The sequence below is a fragment of the Agelaius tricolor genome, unplaced genomic scaffold, assembly GCF_023055355.1.
Source record: "Agelaius tricolor isolate 1412-34295 unplaced genomic scaffold, bAgeTri1.0.p SCAF_5, whole genome shotgun sequence".
In the NCBI taxonomy this organism is placed as follows: domain Eukaryota; kingdom Metazoa; phylum Chordata; class Aves; order Passeriformes; family Icteridae; genus Agelaius; species Agelaius tricolor.
In genome coordinates, this window is record NW_027269265.1 from 53086649 (window position 1) to 53114563 (window position 27915).

General features: G+C 49.2%; 1 protein-coding gene across 1 annotated transcript; it reads left to right on the plus strand.

Annotated features, from left to right (window-relative positions):
- Positions 1–1016: 1016 nt before the first annotated feature.
- Positions 1017–27809, plus strand: CCDC9B (coiled-coil domain containing 9B). Its single transcript, XM_071428068.1, has 13 exons — positions 1017–1326; positions 3568–3681; positions 4083–4187; positions 5331–5495; positions 8724–8873; positions 14673–14747; positions 16558–16742; positions 18103–18164; positions 18670–18723; positions 19154–19259; positions 19825–19882; positions 20229–21041; positions 25528–27809. Exons 1-12 carry the CDS (start codon positions 1306–1308, stop codon positions 21009–21011), a joined length of 1878 nt encoding a protein of 625 aa, XP_071284169.1. The 5' UTR covers positions 1017–1305; the 3' UTR covers positions 21012–21041; positions 25528–27809.
- The last annotated feature ends 106 nt before the right edge of the window (positions 27810–27915 follow it).

The following is a 27915-nucleotide window of genomic DNA, read 5'->3' on the forward strand; positions in this document are numbered from 1 at the left end:
GCTTGGTTTTTTTAACGAAGGGCCCACATTAATGGGGGGCTGTGCATCAGTCCTTGGGCAACAAAACATTCCCTGGTGTACTTCCATCTCCTGTTTGCCTCACACTCGATCTGTATCCCTCAGGATGGAGGGAGAGGGCAGCCAATCTGTGCTGAGGGAGAATGTAGCACATGGCCAGGACACATGGCTGAGGTTTGTTCAGCCTGGAGGAGACTCATTGGGGGCTGCAGCTTCCTCACAAGGGGCAGTGGGGGGCAGCTCCGATCTCTGATCTCTGTGACCAGGAGCAGGAGCCAAGGGAACAGCTGGAGCTGTGTCATGGGAGGGTTAGGCTAGATACCAGGAAAAGTTTCTTTCCCCCAGAGGGTGGTCAGGCACTGAGCAAGCTCCCCAGGGAGTGGGCACAGCCCCAAAGCTGCCAGAACTCCAGAAGGGTTTGAACAATGCTCTCAAACACAGGGTGGGATTGTTGTAGTGTCTGGGCAGAGGCAGGAGTTGGGCTGGATGATCCTGTGGGTTCCTTCCAGCTCAGGATATCCTATGGTGAGGTAAGGGTTCATGTGGTGACTCAAGATGCAGCAGCTGAATGCTGTTCCCTCAAAGCCCCGTTGCTACTTGTGACTCTCCTGAGGCTTGTTTTGGCAGCTTTCAGACAGGGACTTATAGAGTCCCTCTGCTTTGGCTGTGTGCTTCCTGCTAGTCCTGCTGCCAGCTGGTGATGCCCACCCCACAGCACTCTTCTGTTCCTTCCTGAAAGGAAGGCCCACTTTAACAGTGGGGAAATCATTCCCAGAGAATACTGAAATTAAACAGAAAAAGGCAAATCTGCCCCATGTTTTCCCATGCAGGCTCGTGCACACACTCACACTCACAAGACATGCAGGACCCCAGATATTTCCCGGCCCCGCCAGGCGTGGAGCCAGCCATGCATAACAAACAACACGACCCCGTGAATGGCCACGCAGCGAAGCCAAGCTGTTTGCCTGATCCATCCGTCATTGTTCAGCCGGCTTTTCCCACTTTGAACGAGGGTTTGTGGCATCAGGAAGTTAAAAGGAGTCAGGAGGGGGGAAAAGGGGGAGTGTTTCTTTTAAAAAGAGAGTGAGATTGGAGAGGAGGACACAGGCACTCCAAACCCTGTCTGTGCTTGGTATATTAGGCAGCCAGTGCTCTTGGCTGGGAGCCCAGACGAGGCTTTTGTAATCAAAACATGATCTTGTATGCTGTGCAACCAGTGCTGAGAAAGGCCGTCTGATGGCTCTCCTCTTTTAGCTCTGCTCTGGAATCCGCCGGGCTCCGCCGCCGATGTCCAACATGCACCGAGCTGTGAGTGCTGCCTGCGCGGGGCCTGGGAGGGGCGGGGGCGCTGGGGTCCCTCACCCCAAAAGGCCACGCAAGGACTTGCACTCGCTTCCTTCAGGGTGGCCTTTCGGCGGCTGTCGCTTTGTTTTCTCGCCTCGCCTGTCTGCCAGCAGGCACGGGGAGCAAACAAGCCGTACCGCACCGCGGGAGGGGTGCTGGGGGGAGCGCATTTCGGGTGCCGGGGTTTACATCCCTGGCCGGGGCAGGTTGTGGTGGCTGGCTCAGAATAAGGTGTCTCCCGGGAGGCAGATAGCAAACAGAAACGCAGGCAGTGCTGGATGGTGCCTGTGCTGGTGAGGGCTTCAGCTGCAACTGTCAAGGAAGAGGATATTTCTTAAAAAGAGCGGATACATTTGCCTAAGCAGAAGAACATTAGTACGGCCGCCCCTGTCCCCTTTCCCTCGCCCCCCCGCCCCCCTTCACATTTTCCCAACCCTGCTGTCTCCGAGGTCTGGCTGTAGAAGTAGGCGATCGTAGAAGTGTATGGGAAAACACTGCACGCAGAGACAGTCTGGGGCGAGGTGTCCCTCCAGCCCCCAAGGAGCTGCGTAGCCAGCGTGTGTGCCACTTAGAAGAGGGGCTGTGACACAACGGGATGTCGTCATTTAACTGAAGCCTAAAGCCGATAGCTTTCAATTTTCTCCTTTTGTGACATTTTAATTTGCAATAGAATGAGGCCTCTCGTTCCGTGGCTATGCCCTGCTCTCGGGGAGGCTTTGGGTTCAGCTGATTGCTGATTCAAAGCCATCGCACGTTTGTTCTGCCAAAGCCATTTATAACTCTCTGTCGCGGTGACATACGGGCACCTTGGCTCCCCGGAAGAGCTTTACTCTGGGGAGGGCACGGTGGAGCCACTTTCCATCCTGAGCATCAGCTCCAGCACGGGCTGGGGCAGCGGGTTCGTTCCAGAAAGGGAGGACAGGGCCCGGCCCCCTGTTATCGGCTGGCTCGGAGCGGCAGCTGACGAGCAAACGCTGACTGGGCTGAAGTGTACAATGGGTGAGCCCCTGGGAGCTGAGCGTGGGCTCCACACGCTGCCCAGCGCTTCGGCCGCGGGGCCCGGGTGTGCGGGTGAGCGACCCCTCCCGCCCACAGCTTCCCAGCATTTGCTGAAACAGGTTGTGCACAGAGAAACACCATAATGGCTTCGTTAATAAAGGGAAGGAGAAGTGCTGAACACCAGCAAACTTTCCTTCCAGTGACTTGTTTCCAGCTGGAAATGGAAGGACTCCCTCCCCCCGCCCCCCCCCCCCCCGATACCAGCCGTCTTGCAGTGTAGACAAAATGCTGACAAATGGGCAGAGGGAGGACAGCCTGACAGGCCTTTTCCATTTTTTTTTCCTTAAAAATAGAAGAGCATGAATAAAACCTCTGCAGGAATTTTAAATTTTTTCTCAAGCCGGCAGCTCTGCCAGTTCTCCTTCAAAAGAATCTGAAGATGAAAGGGGAGTGTTTGAGGGCATGCACCACTTTGATCCCACCCTCAGCAGCCAACACCCCAGAGCTCAGTAAACAGTGAACCTGCCAATTTAGTGCTCCCAGAACAGCTTCTGTTCAGGTAAACACCGAATTTGGCTTTAATCAGTCTTGCAAAATGCCCATGGAACTGTATCCACCCACAAAGGCAATCTGCTCACCTGTCGCATATCCGATGATGAATGGCAATGGAAAAGCCATTTGTTTCCCACAGATCTTGACAAAATCCCATTGTCCAGCAGAAGAATGTGTGGAGGCAGTTTAAATGTTCTTGTTGTCCCACCGGGACACAGATTTGTGCCTGTGTCCCTGTGTCCTGGTGAAGCAGCCCTTGGCAGGGGCTGTTAGATCAGATACCCCTCACAGAGGAAGCCAATGGAGATGGGCTGGTGCAGAAGCTGCAGTCTGTGTCATGAGCAGATTCTGCTGCTTTTCCCTCACTGGTGCCTGAGAACACGTGAAGGTGAGGGTCATGTACTGCATGCAGATAAGCAGGGTGTTAATTCTGGTGCCCACTGACAGCCATCAAAGTGGGGCAGCAGCGCTTTGCTCAAACTACCTCATTGCTGAACAAAAATTGTAAGAAAAGGAAAGGTGAATTCTGTCAGGAAAAGTCAGGGAGAAGTGATGGGAAAGACTCTTTCACTTCCTACCTTGTCCAGACAGAAGGAGCAGGTTTCATCCTGTTGGTAAAATGACTGAGAAGAGCTTTGCTCCTTGTGTTTCCAGGATGCTGCTGTGGATGATGCTGTGTTAAGGAAGAAAGAGCAGAAGGATGTTGAACTCGATAAGAAAATCTTGGCTTTGCGGAAAAAAAATGAAGCACTGATACGAAGGTACCAGGTGAGTCTGCAAGTCCTTACCTTCCCCAGCTCTGATCTGGGGTCCTCAACTCACAGTGTAAAGAAGACTGTCAGCACAGTCAGAATGACTGTGTTACACAGATAGCATGTTTGCATTGGAAACACTCAGAGCAGGGGGGTAGAGCTCTGCCTTTAGCTTAGGCTTTACCTTCGCCTTTAATTACAACTCTTGAGTTGCTTCAGAGAACAGACACTGACACTTGCCTCACTGCTGCAGCATCTCCTCGCCCACTGCCACCTTCCTCTGCCTGCATCCCATAACTGGGACACAAGTTGGTCCACTCCCTCTTAGAGGTGGAGGTGGGTCCATTTAGCAGAATTAAACAGGAAAATTAACAACATCCAGGTACAGGCTTGTGATAAGGAGTATCTGTGTTTCAGGAAATAGAAGAGGACAAAAAGCGAGCGGAACAGGAGGGAATGGCTGTTACCTCCAGGAGGCCCAAGCAGGATGGACTCACTATTACCATCACCAAAGCTCACAACGTAAGTGGTGCCTCTCCTTCACCACGGGCCAGCTCTCACTCCAGTCTGAGAGACACCATCCACAACAAAGTTCTTTGAGCACAGGAAATACATCCTAAGCCCTGAAAAGTGTGTGTGAATTCTGCAGAGATGTGTGATGAGAGTGATTTTAGGTGCTGCACATACGTTTCCAGCCATGTCCAGGCACCTCTACCCATGTACTAAGAGATAACTGGCAGATGACTGGGTGTGTGAACAGGCACACTTGGCCCTCAACGGGTTCCGGGTGTCAGCATCACTGCAAATATGTAGGCAGAGTATATCAGGTGTATGTGTGTGTGTCACTGGAGGCATCAGGAGTGCCTCTGAGAATGCCATAGGCTGGGAAAACTTATGGTCTCCTTAGGCTTTGGGAGTGAGCAAAGCAAGTGGCCCTGGGCCAGAGACTGAGTCCCAGGTTTCCTTCCTAATTGGATCAAATCTGATAAGCTCTGTCCACCCATCCTGGCAGCATGGGGCTTGGGAAGCCAGTCCTGCCTTAACCCCTTGGTGAACTTCTCTGCCAGAGCTTATGCAGAGCCTGCTGAGCCAGCCCACCCTGCTTTCAGCACTCTGGGTTGTTGGATCCAGGCCAGTGCATTTCTCCCCTCCCACCCTGGCCACGGCCCTCGCCTCTCTCGGGGTGCGCTGCTGCACACATTTTTCTCTCATACAGGACCTGAAAGATGCAATTACCCAGACTGAACACTATGGACAAGATAGCCCAGCCCTCTCGATGGTGAGCACCACCCTCAGCCATCCACTTGGCTTCCAAGGCCACCTTCAGCAGGACTTAGGCTTTCCCAAGCTAACTCAGTGTGCTGCAGAAAGAGATGAGGATGGCATTTCTTTCCCATAACTCTGGCATTTTAGTCTGAAATGTCAGATTTGTAAGTGCAAAGGATTTTTCAGCCCTGCTGTCTTTGTGGGTTTTGCTGCTGAGCAGACAACAAGCCCCTTGTTCCCCAGGAATGTCACAGCAGTGTGCTGGGCACAGAGAACTTCCTGGGGGCAAGGGCTGTTCTGTAGCTGCCTTCCCGCTTGTGTGCAGGTGTGTTTGGGGAAGGGAATCACAGCCCTGAGTCAAGGGTCTGGATTTGCTAATGGAAGTGGTTCATTTTTCAGGACAAAAGGGTGGTGAGTGAGAAAAGGGGAAGCCCCTGTCCTACAAGCCCTGGGTTTGGCATTGGCAGTGAGGAAGAAGAGGAGGAGGAGGAAGCAGATCATATGTTCACATTCAGGATGGGGAAGAGGATGCAGCTGGCTGTTACCATGGACAACAAAGCAAAGGTGAGTAGGGAAGAGGATTGCTCTCACACTGCAGCCTCTTGGCTTACAAAGGAGCTTCTGTTCTGCCTCTCACTTGAGCTTTCTGTCCAGCGTGTCACATCCAAAGGGAACAGTTCCCTTGCTGCTTGTTTCCTCTCATTTCACAGTTCTTCAGCACAACCTCAGAGCTACCACATGCTTCCCTCTCTATATTTGATTCCCAGGAATCAGCCCTCAGGCCTTGCTAGCGCCCTCAGCAACACCCTCCACCCAGCCAGGTGGAACCAGTTCCCTTTCTAAGGGATCAGTCAACTTCTTGCCCTCCTGGGCCACTCTGGTGTTAAACTGTATTGCTGTGCCTGGAAAGAGGGGCTTGCTTGGTGACACTGGTGTGACTGAATGAGGCACCACCATCCTTCTTGTGACCACTGCAAGGTCCAAGCACCAGAGATCCTTGGCTGTGCAGAAAACCACTCACATACAATCATCAATAACCTAAATCATAGTCAAGCAAGATGCCCCAAAGGAAAGCCAGCTGGAAAGTTTCACAAAATGGACATAAGTCCGGGAGTTTCCTTTGTTCCCCTGTTCTTTTTCCTGGCACGCCTCGGATGAGTATTTTTAACCCTGCCTCTGCAATCTGGGGCATGCCTCAGGCATGAGATGGGCACATCTCACCTTACAGTGACTCTGTATGGAGAGTGGTGTAGTTCTGACTAAGCTAAAGAGCTGGTGCCAGAGTCCCAGATCTCTGTCAGGCAGGGAATGACCCAGGACAAGCCCTGTGGAGGGGAGGAGTTGGCTCTGCCAGGCGCTGTGGCTGTAGATCTGCTCTCTGTCCCTCTTGGCTCTGCATGGATGCTCTCCTCATATGACATCTCTTACTCTGGGAGCTGGGGCACCAAGGACCAGCATTTCCCAATGTGGGACCAGCAAGCTGAGAGATCACCCAGACTGTTAAAACAGGAAACAAGGAAAGAAGACACATGTCAGTAGACACATTGAGCAGAATGTGCCTTCAGGCGAGGCAGCTTAGCCAGAAGCAAAATGGGGAGGGAGGGAGGGAAGAAAGGAGGGAAGGAGTGGTAAAGGGAGGGAGAGCAAAGGGTATTATACAGAAAATCTGGTGGTCTCCCAGCCTGGATGTGTCTAGCTGCCACATCTATGTTAAATAGCTGTTTCCTGTATTTCCTTTGAGTCTTCCTTGCCATCTGCTCAATAAATGCAGGGTTAAAGGCTTTGCCAACACACTAGCCTTCACACCATGCCTTTTAACATCCAGTAGCCCAGGGATGGTGTCACCTCCCTGTAATCCAGTGATGTTCTTTGAGGCTTCTGTTGTGCTCGAGGTGTTTGGGCACAAGGTTCTTTGTGTTGGGTCTCATGAGGGATTTTCTCAGACAGCAAGTGATGAAGTCACCTTCAAATATCCTCCAGGTGCCAGACCTCCCTGGCAAGAGGTATCTGTGACCCTGTTACATGTCTAAAGGATGAGCCATCAACACCTAAACACTGAAGAGCTCTAGGGAACAGCTGTTGACTTAAGATTAATAAATGCTTGATGTACAACTTGTGGATTAATAGCTTGCTGTTGCCTTCTAAACCATCTCTGGGCTTACTTTCTTAATAAAAAAATTATGTTAAGTAGAATTCCAAACACCTCATACAAGTGCTCTGGGTAGGGCAGAGCCAGGCCAGTCTCCAGTTCAGGCTCTCACCTCAGCAGTACAGCCTAGAATTACTGAACCCAAAAGCAGAGCTAGAAATCCCCAAGGGAATAGGTAACAAGGTTCCCACCATGTCTGTTCATCTGGGGCTGACAGGACAGGCAGAGCCAGACCACTCCTCTCCCCTGCATCAGGCTGACTCAAGAACCATCTCTGCTGAAACAGCAAAATCACACAAATGTGAAAGATGAATAAACAAGAGACTGAGGTTCTGCTGCTGGAAATACTCCAGTGTTTCCTAAAACATTTATCATGTGCTAGGAAGCCCGATGACTGAGAAGCTGTAAAAAAGGTCATGCTGATGGAGGCTGTGAACAGGAAGGCTCTTTCCTCGCTAACATCTGCACTCCTGGCAGAGCTGAGGGAAAATGAGGTTAATGTGAGGCTTCTTGGTATCACATGTCATGGCAAAGGCCCTGATTGCATGTCTTCCCTACCAATCAGAGGTCTGGGTGTGCTTTTTGTTTTTAAAAACAATTTCGCAGCAACAAAGAGTTCCCAAGTTTCACTAAAGTTTCCTTGGAGATTTTGAGTACCTTTTAAATCAAGACTCCAGTAAATGTGAAAGCCCAGGGTGGAAAACAGAGTAAAATGCACCATCCTTTAGAGAGGGAAGCTGCTGAGTTTCCTTCATCCCTGGTGAAGTTGAGCAGACTTCATATGGATGACAAGAAAAGAAAAAGATCAGAGATAACGATGGATATGACTTATTAAGCCTCTCATTTCCTTGTAAGGCAAAAATAAAAAGGCACATGACCGGCCTGAAAGATGATACTTTTAAATGAGAAAAAGAACGAGTATCCCATTGTACAAAAGATGTGCTCATTTTGTGGAATTGATGGCTGAGGGCACTGGCAGGACATCAGCCAGCAACAAAGATCATTAACAAAATAAGAAACAGATGTAAATCCATGTAGTGAAGTCATGACACTAATACAGACAGCTGTAAATAATATCTGAGAGGGGTAAACTGCCCTTGCTCAAGGAGCTTATATATCAGGTTTCTCAAGTATTCCACTGTTGAATAAATAATTCCAGAAATATACAAACACACAATGACTATGAATCGATGAATTATCAAATGCTAATACACTTCAGGGGAGTAACTGCTATGTGGACAAGGTTGAAGAGAAGGAACCCCACTGTTCCCCTTCTCCTCCACCTTCTAGGCTTATGCTCTAAGGTAGCCTCACATTTTATTGGGACATGTTGTATGGGGAGGGGACAACCTCACATTTGTTTTTAAGACACAGACACAAGCTTAAAATACAACCATCCTTCAGTGTTCATGCTGCAGATTATCCAAGCAGGGTAAATCCCACCATGCTGGTGTTGTGCTCAGCTAAACACACCTCTGTAATATCACAGATCCCTTACAGTGGGGTGGCAGCTTTATGAGCCAAGGGGTCTGACTGTTCTGCTCATTTTCTGTTCTGCCAGCCCAAAATCCTTTGCAGTTTGGGATGGCCACTCTCCTAGGAGGGCTAATGGGGGTGTCCTTAACTGAGCCTGTGCCTTCCAGGGCAAGAGGATCGTCAGCGAGAAACGCGCCGAGAGCTTCCCTGGCCCGGGCCGAGTGCCGGACCTGAGCGAGGAGGAGATGGACCATTTGGTGGCTTTCCGACGGGGCAGGAGGATGCAGATTGCCATCACCATGGACAACAAGGAAAAGGTAAATACAGTGCTAGTGACTGGCCTGTAACCTATCCGTGGCATCCACTTCTGCTGGCATGAGGAGAGCCTAGCCACAGGATGCTGGGAGACACTCTATGTTAATAGTGCAGCTTATCTCCATATCTCTGCTTTCCATCCCTGTGAAAGAAGAAAGCCGGGATCTTTTCCCTCCCCTGTGATCCTAGCTAAAGCTAGAAGCCTCCTAAACACACTGAGTTCATCAACAGATGCTGCTTTGGAAGGATTGATGAAAGCACTGCCAGATATGGGGCATGAATCTCATCTTGTCTCTTACCAGCTTTTCTTTGAAGCCACACAGCAGACTGGGACAGGAGCAGTGTCCTCCTGACTCACTGCACGACTTAAACGTTAACAGAGCTGGGCTATATCTGCCTCTGAACCACACCCTGCTGTGCCTGGCCATCACCTGCTGAGTGAGCTGGCTGAACTTTGTTAATCTTTGAAACATAATTCAAATACTTCTTTACAAATACCTTTCTCTTTACACACACAGAGGCATGTGCTATTTTCCTCTTTGGAAGCTTTCACAGATAAGAAAGAATGCCTGCAGCAAACAGGGTCAGAGCCTGTGTAGGAAAACAACACACTTGGTGTAGCTACCAACCACCCAGGAATGCTGGGGGACATCTGCAGCCCCTCTCTGGAATAGTGCCAACCATTTGCTGCTACTACCCACGCTTATCTTCAGCTTCTCCTCCTCCCCAGGGCTTACCTAGGCTCCAGGAGCTCAGGTGCTCCTTTCTTGTGGCTGCCAAGCTGTTTTGAATGCCATAAACCTCAAATGAGCTGCTTGATTGAGCCACTGGTAACCCCAGAAGTCCCCATGACAGACATCACCAACATTCCTGGATATAATGGGATTGACCTGACTGTGCTGTTTCTGCCCTTAAGCTTGTCAAACGTACTTCTGTAATGTGGCAGGCAAGTGTCTTCTTCTGCTCTCTGCTGGGCCTGTTTAAACATTTGTCTCTGAGGTCATCAAGGCTGGGGCTGTACTAGGAGAGAGCAGCAGGAGGAGTGCCTGGATCTTGGCTTTAGATCCTGTGGTCTCTTAAGAGTATGGACTGCCCTGGAAGCTCATCTCTTATCTGGTTTTATTATGGAATGTGAAATTTGAAGCTGAGCATCCATGTATGTGGTTTTGGCAATGCCTTGCTCATACTGGCCTCAAAGCATCCGGATTCAGAGCATATGAGGGCAGGCCTAAGGCTGCACTGGCTAAAGCCATAGACTTATGGAAGCTTAGAATCCCAGACTTGTTCAGCCATGTTCCCTGACAGCTCCATTTGCTGTTCCTGCATCAGGGAATGTAGTGAATAGATCATTCCCAGGTCACTTCCCAAAGCACAAATGATTTTATTGACCTGTTTCACGTCTCCCTTCAGCTATCTCACGTAACTTAAGAGATTGCCCCTATTTAGACTTGTCTGCTGAGGACTGTTCTTTATTTCTGATCATTCTCATTGTCCCCATTTGTGCTTTTGTTATTTTTACCATATTCTTTCAGTACAAGCAGACCAGAACTGCACATGGTATTCCAGCTGCGGGCTCTCCAGGATGTACTCAGTGACATAACAATGTTCTGGTTTGTTCTCTATTCTTCTCCCAACAAGTTTGCATTTTCTTCGCTTTTTTTTTCCTAAATAATTGAGCTAACATTTTTAGAGAACTAGTCACAGTAACACCAAAATTTCATTCCTGACTGTTAATCATAGCTCAGGACTCATTACTGTGTGTGTGTATACAAGAAGGGACATTTTTCTCTGTGTGAGTTATTTTGTATTACTGATATTGAATTTCAGCTGTAATTTTATGATGCAGGCATTCAATGTCAAGAGATCTTTCGCAGCTCTTTCCGGGCAAATTACATTCTTTGCCCTGGATGATTTAGTATCATCAGCAAACTGTCATCGCTCTCTTCAGCTCCTTTTCCAGACCATTTATGAGCATGTTGAGCAGCACATGCTCCAGTGGCACACTCCTGCTAATCTTCTGCCATGGAAACCACCATTTTCTTGCCACTTTTTCTTTTCTATCCTTTAATCAGTTGTTAAAAGAGAAACTTCATTTTCATCCCCAAATCGATCAGCTGCTGGAGAGCCCGGTGGGGTGTCAGTGGCTGGGTAGCTCTGTGTTAGGACCTGAGCTGGGACCCCGGATTCAAGGATTAACTTTCAGTCCCTCATTAACCACAGCATGGTTCATCCTTTGGGCCTTTTTACTTTGTGCCCCAGCTGGTTCCCTGCTCTTTTGGGGTTCCCACAAAGACCTAGGAGAAAGAATCACATCCATCACTCCCCCTCCAGTAGCCTGGCCACTGTCAAATTTGCTTCCTCCTCTGTGCACGTGTCATATTTATCCAATTAAAGTACTTGATGGGTGTCCTCATTACCACACATTTTCTCTATTTTTATTCGTGATGAAATTCAATAAAGAAAAAAAACCCAAACTAACAAAACAAAACAAAACAAAACAAAAAAAATCCCCAAAGAGGAAAACTGTTCCCATTCTTGCTGCCCGTGGTGCTTCTGGCTAACCCCACGCTCAGTCCCAGACTGCAGCAGAGCTGAGATAGGAGCTACCAAAGGAAATGCAAGGGAAAAAAGATGCTTTCATGATCTCCTTCTCTGAGACAGCTCCAGTGCCATAAGCAGAAAGACTCTTTCACTCTCTGTTAGCCCACAGGGCTGAAGGGACCAAATTATCCTGTCTCCTTGCAGAGTCCATCACTCTACTGCTGCAGCTTCATGACCTCCAGTACTGCTACTGGCTTGGAAGTGCCACATCTGGGACCCATCTCTGCCTGCCTGCCCCTAAACCTGCCTCTGGGCTCTCCTGTATGTAGGGCTGGAGACAATCCTTCATTTTTAGCCCTAAAAAGCCACTCCATGCTTTGGCAGTGTTTCAGGCTCATTAGTACATTAGAGCTGGGAGCCAGCAGCCCAGGACCAGTGGAGCACAATGGTTAATTAACAGGTTACAAATCATCTTTTAAATGGGCAGTTGATAGAGCTTCAGGGCTTTTAAATTGTCCTTTTATTAACAGAGTTTCCCAGGATGGTGTATCAGAAATGACTGTAATCAAGAGACACAAAAGCTGCTTTCAGGGACTAACACAGAGGAGTCAGACTTGGTGCTTTCAGAGGAGAGGAACCAAACCTGTGGCAGGAGAAACACTTGCTTTTACATTGCAGATGGGAGGGGGAAATAGGCAGAGAGGGTGGCTGAAAAGTCTTTAGCTCCCTTCAGGCAGCACAATTAAGGAGGCAGATTTTTCAAAAGAGTTATAAAAAAATCCTCTCATGTACTAGTTTCAAAAATCCTGCCCAGTGGGGAATCTGAGCACTAGAAAAACGGCTTTAAGCTTCTACAAAAATCTCCTCATTTCTTCAAGAAGAAATGCCAGTTGTGGTGCTGACACGTGCCTGGAGAGGTGGGTACCAAAAGGTTTGTTTAACTCCTCTGATAGTCCTTATTTTTAAAAAAAGGAGGCGTTGAACTAGCCCAGAGATGTGGAAGCCCGTCAAAGCTTCTGGAGAACTGTTAGTACAAACCAGTGTTTGGCTGGATAATGGCATCAGTACTGTCACCACTGCACACTGACATTAGCTGGGAGTATGTGTGCCAGGGAGTCAGAAAGACCCACTGGCAGAAGGCATTTGGGATCCCAGGGCTGGTTTGGAGCAGGCTCTGCCCCACCTTGGGCCCCACCCTGGGCCATTCTGGACTGAGAAACCGAGAAATCTTGGCAGGAACCTCAGGATAAACAATCATAATCTTCCTTGACTGCTCCAGGCTTTTGTGTCCTCCTCCTGCTCTGCAGGAACAGTTACACTAGGAATGATAACGTCCATGTCATTTTTCTTTATTTTGGGGGCAGAGAGGAGAAAGAAAAGAAAAACATGTTTTGCTCCCTCTTGGCCTGGGTGTGTGGTAACAGGAGGAGCAGTTCTGGGACAGCAGGACAACAGGAATTCTGCTTCTGAGCCAGTGCAAGAGCCAAGCTGACTGTTCTCTGCACAGCTCAGACCTGCTGTCCTGGTACAAAAGAACTACATTTTTGTGGTCTTCTCCATTTTCCACAGTGCCCTCTGAGAAGCAAAAATAGAAGCAGACTAAGGCAAAAGGCAGCTGGCTTGCAGTGAGGGTGTAAAAGGATGAAGGGTTGTGCAGTGTCTCTGTGACCCAGGTTTGTGGTGGGCACTGACGAGCGACCATTCCAAATGGGACAGCCACTGGGATGTAGGGCCCTGGAGAGCAAAGTTTCCAGATTTCTGCTGTTTAATCTCTTAGTAAATGCTCAGTTTGGGACTGCAGAGAGTTATTCAATCTCTCACTACAGGGTTCTTCAAACAGGGCTGCCAGAGCAGGTGATTTTGAGTCCAGAGGGAGCATTTTTTGGTTATATAAGTTTTCACAGCATTTTGAAATAAATCCCCAGTGTCATCTTTCACCATATCCCCTTTTGCAACAGGCAGGATGTAGTGAGGGGCAGCTTCTCTGAGCACAAACCCCTCTGCATTTTTCCTAAATCTTTGCAGAGAAATCCCAGGACAATATAGCTAAAATTTTCCTTGTTATTTCCAAGGATCTGTTTGAACAAACCTCCATCTGTACTGGAGCTACGAGTCAGACCAGTGAAGCTGTCATGCACCAAGTGCAGTGACAGTCCATGAACTATATGGCCACATTTCCCACCTGCCTCAGACTTAGCATGTGTGGGCAATCCCCCAAAAATGTGTCCCCAGCTCATTCCCTGCATGATTCCATGGGATACATGAGAACAAGCTGCAGCAGCATTTGTTGCCTTAGGAGATTGGGCAGAGCTGCAGGTATCAAAACTGATATCCCAAGTTTCCCTGTAAAACTAAAGCTGTGTCTGGTGAATGCATGGAATAAAAGTCCTATTTCCAGCCTGGGCTGGACCTCACCACGCTGCTGCTTTCTGGAAGGGCTGAGCTGGCAGTTCGTGCTGCCACGTTCCTCTTTGTGTTTCAGTTCTGCTTGGCACTGCAAAATGGCAGCAGGACAAACTCAGCCCCCCACAGCCCTAGCCCTGTAGCTGTCCAGCCAGGCAGGAAGCCTTTCCTAAAAGATCTTTATGCTCTGCAAACTGTTTTGTTAAGACCCACTGCAATCTCACCCTCGCCTCTGACATGGCTCTGTCTCAATTATTCATCATGTGTGGGGACAGAGAACCCCTGGCTTGGCCCGTGTTTGGTGCCTGTAGCTCACTAAGAAACAGAGGCTGATTGTCACCTCCTGCCAGGCTGGGGAATATCAACACCAGAGCAGAGCTTGCCAATCTGGTGGCAGCACGGGTAAACCCCATGGGAGCAGGGACGGACCGTAGTAGAAGGATGCCATGTTTGCCAGGGACTGAAATCACTCCTAGTTTGACCATGCTGGGTTGTAGCTGCACCAGATAGCTGCTGTTTGTAGCTGTCCAGATCTTGTACAATGGAATTCTAAAATGGCCCAAATCTGTAAAGGTACCTGAAACTTGGTCTGCCTTGGAAAGAAACAGGACCATGCAGGACACCACTCTGCTTCCAGCCTGGGAGAAGGAGCGACCTCTGGGAATGCTTTTCTCATGCACCCCTTGCTTTCTGACTTTTTTTTTTCTACATCAGTTTGATTTGGGGCCCCAGAAAAAAATCCTTCCTCTTTTGCTGATCTTTTCTGAGAAGTTCTTACATGTCCTGGTCAGCATAGGTTCAGGTGCTGATTCCCCTGCGAGGAATCCTTGTTTAATCCTGTGTCTGTTCTCTTGCAGGGAGAAGAGCGGAGAACAGCAGAGAAGAGGAGATCAGACAGTGACAGAGGCCCAGAAAGTGAGCACAGCCGGAAGGTGAGTGGGAACCAGGTCCCTTTGTGGGGACCTTTGTCTTGGAAGAGGAAACCAGTAGAATGTGCCTTCCCACCATAATCCTAAAGGAAGATGACCTTTGAGGTCTCTTGAGACCAAACCATCCTGTAATTCTGTGAAGCAGCTTTGTGCTCTGATGTGGCTCCCGCTGTTCATCACTCTCATCATACAAAGCTTTGCTGAGCAGCTGACACACCTGGAGCAAGCAGCACTGGAAAGGTGACAAGGACCTGCCTCCACACCTTGTCATGGCTGCTCAAGCCCTTCACACATAGGGATGTTAGGAAGGGTAACATGCTCACCTCTGTGGCAGCACAGTTTTGGCTGTTTCCTCTCTCAAAACCATTTCCTTGTGGATTGAAAAGCTCAGGCTGTATTAGCTACAGATCCTCACTTCAGCAGGAGCTGAGTAGGATGGAGGTAAATTAAAGCACAGGCCTTCCCACTGACTGTTTAATGCAAAGCCTGGAGACATGCTGGCTCCCTCGAGCCTGCAGATGCTTTAATTAATGGAGCACAAATAGAATAACCCCACCTCAGTGTGATTCATTAGGAGGACACAGATGGGCTCTTAGACACTAATTCCAGCTGAGCCCCCCAGAGCAGGAAGGGGGAGCATGATAGCCTGTGGTCCAGCTAACCCCAGCTACGCTGTAATGAGGTGAGGGACCGACTCCTCCTGCTCCATAGGCCCCCAGCCATTTCTGCCTCTCCCCAAAAGAGAGCACAGGCATCAGCCTCAGTCCTTCCCTTGCTTTTGGCTTAATGGATGCATCAGGACCCATCCTGGCAGGACCCCCTCATCTCTTCCTTCTTGGGGACACGGTGTCAGGTCCCCAGCTCCTGCCAGCTGAGGAATGGAGGAGCAATTGGTACCACCCCAGCTCAGGCCCACGCAGGTGAGTCACCTTGGTAACAGGGCTTTCAGTCCCTTCTCCCTGCTGCTTCTCTTACCCGCAGTGCAAGGCTGAGGAGTTAATTCCTCTTTGGGGAAGGTGTGAGGGTGGCTGGCATGGAAGGACACGTGTATGAGGTGATGAATTATCTGCTGGTAATTAGCACCCCAGGACTCAGCTCTGCACTAAGCTGTTCCCTACACACTGTTGCTTGACAACACACCACAGCCTGTCGGCTCCTGCTTCCACCTCATCCATTAACCTGACAGCTGGGCTACTTCCCCCCCACATGCTCCATCAGCTCTGAATTGTCTTTCCATTAAGCTTTAAATTTTTGAGCAGTGTCAGCCCTTAACCAGTCTGTCATGAGGAGTGATAAACCAGGAGCCTGACAGCAGTGAAGGTAAAGAGTCCCTTTGCTCTGGGAATGCTGCTCTTGAGCACAGGGTTGGCCGCAGCTCTGTGACTGTGGGCTCCCATGGATGCCTGGTGGTCACACAAGGCTGGCTTCCTTCCCTGCCTTCTCACTGTGAAGGACTTCACAGGCATAACTTCAACTTAGGTATCCCAAAGCCTTCAGGTTGGGGGACTCATCATTCAAACCCTGTTGAGAGATGTTGCAAGCATTCCAGGAACTGACTCTATGCCATAAGTAAACCTTAGCAAAGGTTCCTGCCTCAGTTTTCCCTTCTGTAGAGCCAAAAAGCCCCAGTGTATTTAGGCTTTGGGTAAAGCAGAGTCCTGGTGTGCACACAGCACTTCAGAGAAAGGAGCTGACCTTGTCCAAAGTTGTTTTCAAATATTCCTGAGTATTTATGGTGGTGACAGTACAAAGTACCCTGAATGCAGCTGTTTCAGACAGTTTTATTAACCAGAAGCTCTTTTCCCTCCCCTAGGATGGTGGGAAGCCAGTCCAGAAGAGCCCTGGAGACCCGAGTTTCCCCATGAGTGGCCGGGAGCGCTCGGAGTACATCCGCTGGAAGAGGGAGCGAGACCAGATTGACCTGGAGCGCCTGGCACGTCACAAGAATGCCAAGGGCGAGTGGCGACGGGCTTGGGATGTGGAGAAGTCGGAGCACATGTAGGTCCTTCCCTGTCCCAGGGTGCTTTGCCTGCAGCAGGCCTAAAGCCAGTGGTGGAATCTTGTGCAGATACTTAGGAATCCCATGCTGTCATGTGCCTGACCAAATCCACACTGCTGCCTCTTCCTCCCCAGACCATGCCCATAAGTGGGATCTGGTATCAGAGTGATTCTCATGTTTTCTTCCTAGTATGAGCTCTCCTGAGAGGGGATACCATGTGCTGACAAAGATTGCCTGCCTTTGGTCCAACCAGGATATAGACTGTAGGAGTGAGGGGAGCATGAACCAAGGTTCAGTCTGCATTTGGAGGATCCTCTCCATTTCCACACAAACAAATCCAATGGCAGGAGGGTACAGGTGCTCTTCCAGAAACCTGGATGGACAAACTTGCATTGCTAGTCCACAGGTTCTCTAACTGCCCCCACTTCTTTGTCCTTTTTAAGCACAGGAGAGCCCAACATGCCTAAATCCTCCCCACTCCACAAAGTGAGCCGGTTCGGACACTGCAGGGCAAGGGGGTCACTTCAAAAGGCCACCTGTGTCATACAGGGGCAATGCTGAGAACAGCAATGTGGGACAGCTGGGAATGGGGCTGAACACATCCCTGCCTTAATCACTGTCCCTCTGACTGTGCTGGTTCAGCTGGGTCACACCAGGTAGAGAGCTTTGGAGGATGACTTGGCTCCTGTAGCAGGAAAAGCTTCTGGTAGGGTGAGGAGTTAGAGACTGTTACAAAAGTTTGGTGATAGAACAGTTTGCACAGGACAGGTAGGTGGGACAATCCTTTGGCTGAGGAATGGAACCAAACACATCAATTTTCAGTCGCTGAGACCCCAGTAATTAGGGGTGAATTGACTGAAGTGGCTGCTGAGTGTTGATGTCAAGACAGCCCTGAGCCCTACTGTTCTTCCAAAAATCCATTTTTAAGAGAAAAGACGTAATATAAAACAAGCAGGGCTAGAAGCCAACCAAATGGTCTGATTTGAGATGGCAAATCCTGAAGCTACTTCAGATTGTATTTGGAAGCTTGGGAAGCTGCATTTGAGTATAGTACAGCTACATCTATACATCTATAGATTGTAGTATACCCTACATCTATAGGAGGTTCATAACATTTAATTTATACATATGGGTACTGATGTAAAGGTTTTAGAGGTTCTTCTTTGGGGTAGAACTACCTCACAGCCTCAGTTAGCACACGCTGCTTCAGCTGCTGCTGAGAAACCTGCACAGGTTTGCCTGTGGGCAGCTGCAGAAGGGCCAAAGGCCGGAGCTTGCATCGTGCCAAGGGCTCCTGCCCACGCTTTGCACAGTGGAGGAGGATGGTCAGGTCTGACAATGCCTGTTTTTAACCTGCAGGTTTGAAGAGGACTTTGTTAAGGATGGGGAGCCAGCCTTGGATAATCCCAGCAGTAAGAAAGGTTGGCAAGGGACACCTAGACTCTGTCCTGACGCTAGTGAACGCTGATCGTGCGCATCCCAGTGCCACAGCAACTGTTGTGGCTGTCAGCTGTGAAGCTCTGCTTTCCTGGGCAAATGCCTCTGAGCTGGGGGCTCAGCCCTCCCTGCTGGGCAGAGGGCTCGGGGGATGGGATTTGAGCAGCTGGGTGCTAGAGCTTTGGACCTTCCCAGGGAGAGCAGTGGCTTCTGTAAGCTGGTACGACACAGTGTGGAGGCGCAGCCCTGCCTCCTTTCCCACATACTCCTTTAAGAGGCAGTCCTATTCCAGAGCACATCATCTCTGATCCCTATGGCACATGCTGGCTTCTTTATGAGCATAAGTCCATCCTGATTCCTGTTTCTCAGGAGATGGACTGGGAAAACAAAGCTTTCCCTCATGACACCCTACTTGAACATCAGGTTTTTTCTGCCCGTTCATTACAGACCCTCACTCACTTTGGTGCATCCTTTGTTGTGTCCTTGCAGGGGGAAGGAATGCAAGGAAATTCCAGCACAGGTCCTTTACTGCAGATGGGAGAGGTGAGTAAACCATAGGATTGTGTTATGTCACCCCACTAAATGCCAGCACCTCTGATATCCCTCAGGGAGAGTGTTCTCTCCAGACACTTGCAGATTTGGAGATCCTTTTGGAACGCACCACATGGTTGCTCTCATAGCTGTGTGCAGGGGAGAAGTTTTCCAAGAACAGCACAAGTAAGACTGTATCCAAGGAATAAGATTTAAAGTTAGAATTGGGATTTGGAATTAAAAAAAAAAAAAAACAAAAAAGAAACACCCTAAATTCTTGATTTGTCTTCATTACTTTAGAAAATATATGTGCATTATGCACACAGCTTCAAAGGCTTCCCACCTCAGAGGTCCTGTCCAAGATTACAAGGGTGTTGGTCTGTTCAGTGATCCATCAGCTGCTTCTGCCTGCTTTTGCATGGCATTCCTGCCTGTTTTCTAGGTGGAGGACATCATGGAGTGAATGTGAGCGACCCTGGGCCGAAAGCAGTGCCTGCTGTGAGCAGCCGAGCCAAGGGGAAGGACAGACTGACAGGCAGAGCCAGAAGGTGAGAAGCTGGCAGCACTGCCATGGTGTGCACATCCACGCCTCACTCCCTGCCTAGTCATGAAGAGGCAACCTGTGCCAGGGCCTCACCACACTCACATGGAAGCATATCCCACCTAACACTTCCCTATGTCAGTGGAAGCCATTGGCCCTTGTCCTGTCACTGCAAGCCCTTGTAAACAGTCTCTCTGACTTCCAAGCTACTTCAAAGTAATTTTAGCCTTCAGTATCTGCCTCTGTGATTGCTGTCGTGGAGACCTGGCACACTTGGGCACTGTCAGGCAAGCAGGCCCAAACTGTGGCAGGCATTAGCACAAGCAAACTCTTATCTTCTTAGTCTGACTCAACTGTCTGTTCTGGCAATTGGAGTTCATTACAATTAAAATTACAACAACCAGTTCATTAAGATTCAGTGGTCTCAAATGAGTGTCTCTGGATAAGCCTGGACAAGGGGCTCAGACAAGGAATACATGGCCCTGGAAGGAATCCCTGTCTGGGTGTCAGGCAAGGGAGACTGGCTTTGTAAGAACTTCAAGGCCTAAATTCTGATTACTTTTTCTTGACAGATGGGATGCAAAAGAAGGCGAGGACATGTCTCTTGTGAAGGATGACCTTGATGGCCAGGTGAGTTCCTGAGTTGCAGGCTGGCAACTGAGTTTTCTAAACACATGCACTATCAGAAATATTGGAATCTCTAATCTATTCCAGAGCTGGGAGACTTCTGCTAGTGGTGAGACTGTACTCATCACTAACACTCCTCACATCCTCACCTGGCCTGGTGTGACAGCAGCTTCACTGCTTACCCTGATCTTCTGTCAGCACAACCACCTCACCTATTCTGGTCCCTGAACACTTCTCCACCTACATCCCTTTACATCCTTTTTCCTCAGGTTTTCAGAACCACCACAGACTAGAAATACAATATACTGGTATTTTAATAAGCTGAACTTATATGTCCTTTGTTTCTCAGAGGAGCCTTGGTATGGACAGGCGAAATTGCAGAGGTGACGAGGGGGTGGAAGAGAACTGCACAGCTGAGCTGGAGGAAAAGGGGAAGCAGCCAAGCCTCCAGGATCACGGGGCCTCCTCCTCACAGCGGCTGCGAAGTGGGAAGGTCCAGCCTGCCCAGAATGGCCAGAAGGAGGAGCGGAGGGGAGTGAGGGGCTGCAGCACAGAGGTGTCTGTGGCCAGCGCTGGGGACTCAGAGCCAGGGCCCAAGCCAACCAAGGAAAGTGTTGGGGAAGATGCCAATGGGAAGCCTGGCACTGCCAACATCTCCCAGGAGAAGGAGAGCGCTGACAGCACTGCTTCACAGAGCAGCCTTCAGAACACTCTGCAAGGCACCAGCCCTGGCAGTGAGGAGACCGTGTCACTGCCTGTGGGAGCGAATGTAGATGGAGCTGGGTTGGAGAAGCAGCCAGCTTCAGAACAGGAGTCCTCTGAGAACTCTTCCAACAGCCACAGAGGAAAGCTCGACACAGAAGCAGGAGACAGACTGGATGCAGACCAAGGACAGCTGGTGAGCAAAGGAGGGGAAGAAGTGACCCAAACCACTGCTCTTGAGGGACAGGCACTTGCACTGAAAGGAAGTGAAGATGCTGAAGGCACTGAACATCACGAGCCTTTGCCCCCAGGGAAAGCCAGCTCTGACAAGGCTGTTGTGCCTGAGCAGGACATGGCAAAATCCCAGTCTGGGGAAGGGGACCAGCCTGAGGACTGCAAGGACAAGGACAGTGGGGACACTTACAACTAGCAGATTGCCCCGGCTTGCCTGAGACATAAGGTGAGTCATCTCATTAATGCTCTCAGCCATAGTACAGGGCCACAACTCCATTTTCTGTGATACAAAATCATCATACCAGATAACTGTTTAGAAATGTTCGTTAGCAGTGCTATGGATCTCTAAGGTAATTAAATCTGTGGATCTCAAAGGCCTGTCCTGCAGTGGGTGGGGAAGGAATGCAAAGTCAGACAGAAAAATTTAGACAGAAAACTGGGCTGCTGAAGTTGGTTGATGACACACATTAGTTAGGGCACACACTGATCTATTCCTGGGAAACTATGACCTTAGAAAGGATGGGAGGAATAACTTCACTGGGATGAGTTTATTTCTGTCTCTGGGGTGATCACAACTCGAGGTCATTGTGGTCCTTCCCCAAAACACTTGCAAAGCCATAGGGGTCCACCTCGTGGGCAGAGCTCAGGAGAAGGCTGATTGTATGTGGGATTCTCTTCCAGTAGAAGGTCTGTGAGTGCTACACTTTAAATTACACATGGTAACACTGATGTGCAGGGCAGTGTATAAATACACAGGGTGAGATGATTCCTGGTGTAAAGGCCCATGAACCAAACAGAAGGGAGGGAGAACAGAGCCAGTTATGGAGCAATGCTCCAGGTTTTACACAAACAATTTTTCTTCCATCAAGGCAAATGCAAAGCCAGGAGAAGGAACAAAGGATGACAAGTACAAAGTTAAGGTAGAAATTAGGAGGAAGAGGAAAGGAGAGAGGGTGGGGGCTCTTTGCAAGCTGTGTTTTTTCCAGGCAATGTCCCACAGAGCAGAACATCACACTAAACAGAGATGAGTATTCCCAGAACACAATCCAGCTTGCCTAACATGGGAGTGGCTCTCAGGACACTCGTGCCTCTCTCCTTCACAGAGGCAGCAGCTCTGTTCCATAAGTAGGCACTGGAGGCAATGAGCTGCTCAGAGCCAGGCAGGCAGATCCCCCCACCAAGTGCCTTTCCCAGATTCCAGAAGCTTTTCTGCAGACCCTACACAGCAATGTGTCCCCCGGTGTTGCTCAGTATTCCTCCCAGAGGTACAAATGAGATTAGGGATGAAGTGGCTAAGCTGCTAACAAAGCAGCTATAATCCAATCCATATAAAAGGCAGGGAGAAGTGCAAGCGTCATAGTCATTTCAAAAAGACAAAACATCAAGAACCAGCAGGAGCTGGTTCTATGTTTGAACTAAAATTCCTTCAAGTGAGGGAAATTAATTCCAACAGCATTTAGGAGTATGTTATGAAATACCTGGATGGACATAGTGGGAGATTACTGTCCAGCCACGCCTCTCCAATCTACCAAAATTCCCACCAAATTAGAGGATGGAGGAATTAATGACTACTTTGCTTGCTCAGGATAACTTTAATTAGACACCAACTAAGAGGAAACAATAAATTAGAGTAGTCCATTTTCATCTCAGCAATGGATTCCCATGGTTTGGTAATAGGGCCCTGAGTCCACTTCAGAGCTCAGCAGGTATATGTAACAGCTGGAAACATCTGTACTCAGTGATAACGATGTGCTGGCCCCCTGCCTGGCTCATGGGGCCTGTGTCCTACTCACATTAAATGCAGATCTCACATCCCTTCCTGCACAACTGCAGCCCTGTGCAGCCACCACGTGGGTTTCACAGCTCCCCCTCCCAATGTCTATTTATGGCACTAAAAATCTCCAGCACCTTCAAATCAGTGGGAGATGCTGTGCAGAGAGTGTGGTGGGGCTTTCATCCTTCGCTTCAAATAACAAGGAATAAATATTTACTCGAAGTGCAGGACTGGAATCCCTGGAGAACGTCCAACAAGTCCCAGAGAAGTAAACGATACACAAAAACCACAGAAGCTTTTCCCTGAATTCTCTTGAGAAAATTAATCTTAACATCTTTAGAGAAAATGCAGCTGGGGGTAGATTTCCAGAGCAGCTCCAGGGATCTGACCTTGCAGCACTGGCTGACGTAAACAGGAGTGGGGCAGGCAGGGCCTGAGTGCTGCAGGACCGAGGAGGTCAGGAGAGGTCGGCTCTGATGCAAACCAGCGCCCAAGGTTGGTGCAGGAAACAGCACAAGCAGAAACCAGCACTTCCCAAAACAGCTGTGGAGCTGCCGAAGGACAACCAGCTTCCTTGAGGTTCAGGAGACAGGAAGGTACCATCTGCTGGTATGTTTGGGGAGTTGGCCTAGGATTGGCAGGGTCAAGGGCTTGCCTTGAATAGCATTGGCTTCCCTGGTCCTTCCTGCAGCCCACACCACCCTCCGGAGCCCATCCTCATGCCATGGGCATTTTAAATTCCCAGAGCACCTCTGAGTACCACCTAAGTGGAAAGCTCGGTCTTTATGCAGTCAGGGAGTGGGACTTGACATAGTTGTCTCCATATCTCTGGAGTGATGGCACAACATGGGAGGACAGTGTTAACATTGGAAAACACAGGGATTCTGTGAGAATGGTGCAAGAGACTAGGGACACACAGGGAAGGCTCCAGGGCTGTTGAGGGAATGTTGTTTAGTCTAGGAAAATGAAGGCAGAAAGCAGTGGAATTGTGATCTCTGTAGATATATGGGTAGTGAACATCAGCAAAGGAGAAGAAACATCCAAGCCAGAACACAATGCTGGGTCAGGGACCAATATATTGGAGAAGCCCAGGAATAAATATGGGAAAATAAGGAAAAGGTGGCTTCCAGAGCACTTGGAAGCTTGCCATGGCTGAATCCTGAGGGCCACTTACTGGAGCTTAACACGTCTAAACATAACTCAGGGCTCTGATGGGCGAGCTGCTGCCATTCCAAACACCAGGAATGGAGCTGCTCTCATATCCCACTGTTGTTCCTGCTATCCCAGACCTTCATCAGCTATGTTCAGCTGCAGCTTCAGGGAGTTCTGCACATCCCTCCATCACATGGGGCCTGACCAGTAGGTCCCACAAGGACCTGCTGTTGGCTTGGCTGTGAAGGCCATCCCAGTGACATCGCCCAGCCAGCCAGGCTGGGAGGTGTGAGACAGACAGCAGTGATCTGTGACAGTCTTTTCCTGTGACACTGACACATGGAGGGAATTCTGCCACCACACAATTCCCACTCTGGTGGCAGAGCCCAGGCAGCACAAGGTGGCATTGCTGCCCTGAGCCCCAGCTCACAGCCAGCCCACAGCTGCTCTATCTCCCATTGGCCCTGGAGTTATGTATGGGAAAGAGGATACAGTGGGAAATGTGAGAAAGGCTAATCACTCTGGCTAATTACCAAGAGAAGTAATGACTTTAAAGCCCACCAGTGTCTTGGCTGTAAAGACTCACTCATGCATGGGAAGAAGGCGTCTGTATTGAAAGGATAGTACTGCAAAGCAGGAAAGGGAATTGTCTCCCAGCACTGAAACACAGTCAGAGCCTTCTGAAAGCATCAGTGATCAAATAGATCCACAATAGAAGAACTCGTGCTGGAGTCAGCTCAGACTCATACACCACATTACTTTACAATATCTGGACCACCAAGTGTGACTGTCTGCTTCTGGCCCTTCCCAGTCTCATTAAATCCCAGTGTGCTGCCACAGCAACTGAGCAGCCCTCAGCAGCAGGACACAGCCAGCCCTCACTGCTGCACACAGACAGGAGAAGGAATTAAGTCTCCAGCAACAATCTCATATCAGCTGTATACAGCATCAGTTGTGTCAGCACCTCGGGTCTGATTTCAGTGCACTTCCTTATTAAATATATGTGGCTGTGTCTTTAGATGATTCCTTGAGAAGTTTCTTTTTTATGCAAGCCAAGTTTCCTGTGACCTCTCCTGCCTTTGGATGATTTAATCTCTTCTTTTTTATATCCCTCTCCCTGACCTTTCTTGGGAGCTTTGGGTGCTGAAATCTGCATCAGCAAAAGGCAAATCTACGGATTTAAACATGGATGCAGGAAAATGCCAGCTCAGCAATTCTGAGCAGCACCCAAGCATCTGGCAACTAGAAAAGAATAAAAATTCTGCTTTTCCCAATTAAATTCAGCATGTCTGGGTCTGGAAGCAGCTCTAGGACAGCAGGCTCCACTCACAGGATAGTTTTTCATTAGGAAAAGCTATTCAGCCTCTGCCCTTGGGGTTCACAAGTGCTGCACACCCAGGCCAGGTTCACCAGGAAGGATCACAAAGCCCTACCTGAAATCAGCCTCTTCTCTTGGTGCTCCAGGTGCTGAACCAGCACACACAAGAACACATTAAGATTGCTGTTCCTGAGATATAAGGAAAGAGTAAAGTTGATGTATCCCAGAGGAGGACTGAGAGTGTTTAATCCAAACTGGTACAGTCAGCTCGTCCCCTGGGCTGCAGAGCCTCCACTGCTCCTGTTCTGATTTGGCAGCAGGTATCTGGGTTATGCCCCAGTGGTGCCTCCCAAGCAGCCCCAGCCGTGCAGGAAGGGCAGGGTGGAACTCAGCAGACATTTTAATTTACAGCTCAGCAGTTCCCTGGAGACTGATAATCCTGCGGCTGTCTCTGCTCTTGTTTCACAGGATAACGTGCTGGAGGCAGTGGAGGAGAAGAGGAGCACAAGCTTGTCCTCACTCTTTTACCTTCTATGAAATCAGCTTTCAGCACCTGTGCAGTGCCCTTCAGCACTATTCACAACGTGGGGTCCCCATCACCACCCACTCACAGTCCTGGCATCCCCCTTCCCTATCCGTGTGTCAAAGGACAGGGAAGGGTGCACACACTCCCACCCTACAGAGAAAACACCATCACTTAGCTATTTGTTTGGCATATATTGCAGCTGTGTGGCAAGCCAAGGAAATGTCTACTGGATGCACTTTATTTTATTTAATGACTAATTCTTTTTAAACTTATGGCTTGGGTTTCTGGGCACACATGCTGTTTTTTCCCCAAAGGCTGGAGGCACGTGCCAGGGGCTGTACCAGCAACTGGAACAGCAGGAAGAGGTGACTGGCAAAGCAGAGGGGTGAGGTGTTAGGGTGTAGTTCAGTAGGTGGGTGAAGAAGTTGTGTTCAGAGCTCTTGTACTAGAGGTTTGCACGTGGTTGAAGTGTTGGCAGAGGTGTATGGTAGTGGCAGGGGCTGCGGGGCATGAGCAGGATGGATGGATGGATGGATGGAGCGCTTCTGACAAGCACAGATCAAGCCAGCACCTCCTCTTTGAAGAGCCTCCAGCTGTCCTCCCCTTTGAGAGGCTGAGGAGCACATCAGGACAGTGCTTTGTGCCAAGGAAGGTGCCTGCTCGGGTGACCAGGTGTGTGCATAACCCAGCAAACTCCGTGCCCCCTTCCCAAGCGTAACTGGGCATCCCTGCAGCACGGCAAGGAGGGGGACAGCACAATAATCTTCCTCCCCCACCACACTGCCCAAAGCAGTTGGCAGCAGGACCCAGGCCAAACTGGAGCTGGAGGTCCAAGACTTTGTATTAAACATTTTCACCTTCCTGGTTGTGCCTTGCATAGCCTTGTGTTTCATTAAGAGAGCAGGAATCCTCTCTAAGCTGCTCTGCAGACCTTCTGACCTGGCCTTAAAGATACCTTTCAAATGGAGGATCTGGAGGAGCTTTACAAGCACAAACATGCAGGAATTCTAGCTGCTTGGCTATCCAGTTACAGCAAGCTAGGACCCAGCTGGAATACAGCTATCAGTTAAGGAGAAGGCACAAGGAATAACACAATATAATTTCTGACTTCTGAATGACAGGGCAGAGTGGGCATCACCCTCACTTCAAGGCTGCTCTAAAATTTGATGCCAGAGTAAGTGTCCCTGGGACAGGTATATGTGGAGACTGCCTGGAATGTCCTGCAGGATGTTGGCTGACCAGGCTGGCAGACTGCCCTGGAGATCAGGTTGGCATGTGTGGACTGAAATACTCTATGCTGCTTTAATAAACTAATATTTGCACAGACAAACATTTGTTTTCCCACGTGACTTAGATCCGTGACACCTATCATGAAGCACAAGCCTGGGAATTTCCTCCATGTGCCAAATTCAGGAGACTTTACTGGCATCATACCAGGTATTATCAAGAAACAGAGCATGCAGCTTTTGTGTTTTATCAGTAGAAACATCTCCACCCCACCAAAGCCCAGACTGGGTTTATTTGGACTTATCCAACAGATAAAACAGATAAATAGAAGATTGTAAAACTGCTCCAGGTCCTGGAGCTTCTCCATCACTGTTAAAGGCTGATTTTCCTTATCTGACTGGCTCAAAAACCTGCTTGCAATTGTTTAGTTTTTAATTCATTATTATTTTGTACATCAGGTCTCTGACCTGGCTCTTGGTCCAGTCAGACTGAGTCATTACCAGCATTTCCCAGGAGCCAGCTTGCCTCATGGTCCATGGAACACACAGTCTCAGCTCAAAAGCTGTTGTGCCCCAGGAACAGTGGGACACATGGCCAGGCAGGAATTTTACATTGCCCTGGTCCAGGACTGTGTTGAAGAGATAAAAAACCTTACTGCCCTAGACTCCATTCTGAAAGGAAAAACCATCACTGGTCCTCCGTTCCCTCTTTTTTTTTCCTTTCTTCCAAGTGACTTTGCAGGTAATGATGCCCAGGAAGGACTGAGTCTGATCCAGGCTCTGGGAATGGGACTGGACAGCTTGTGCCTGTTCTAAGTGTATTTTTTCCTGCTCATTAACACTTTGCTCAATGCACTTTGTTTGGTGCCTGGGTTGTGATTTTTCAGACAACTGTGGCTTAGCTGTTTCTTCTTTATGGTGAGAGAAAAAACTGAAAAGTTGACAAATCTGATGTAGAGGGATTATTTATATGAAATAAAAGTTGGAATGAGGAAAAACCTCCTGTGTCTTACTATTTCTCAGTTCCACATGTAGAGATTTCCAAACAGAATCAGTAATCTCTGCCTTTTAGAGCAACAGCTCCGGTTCAGAGCACTGATTCCT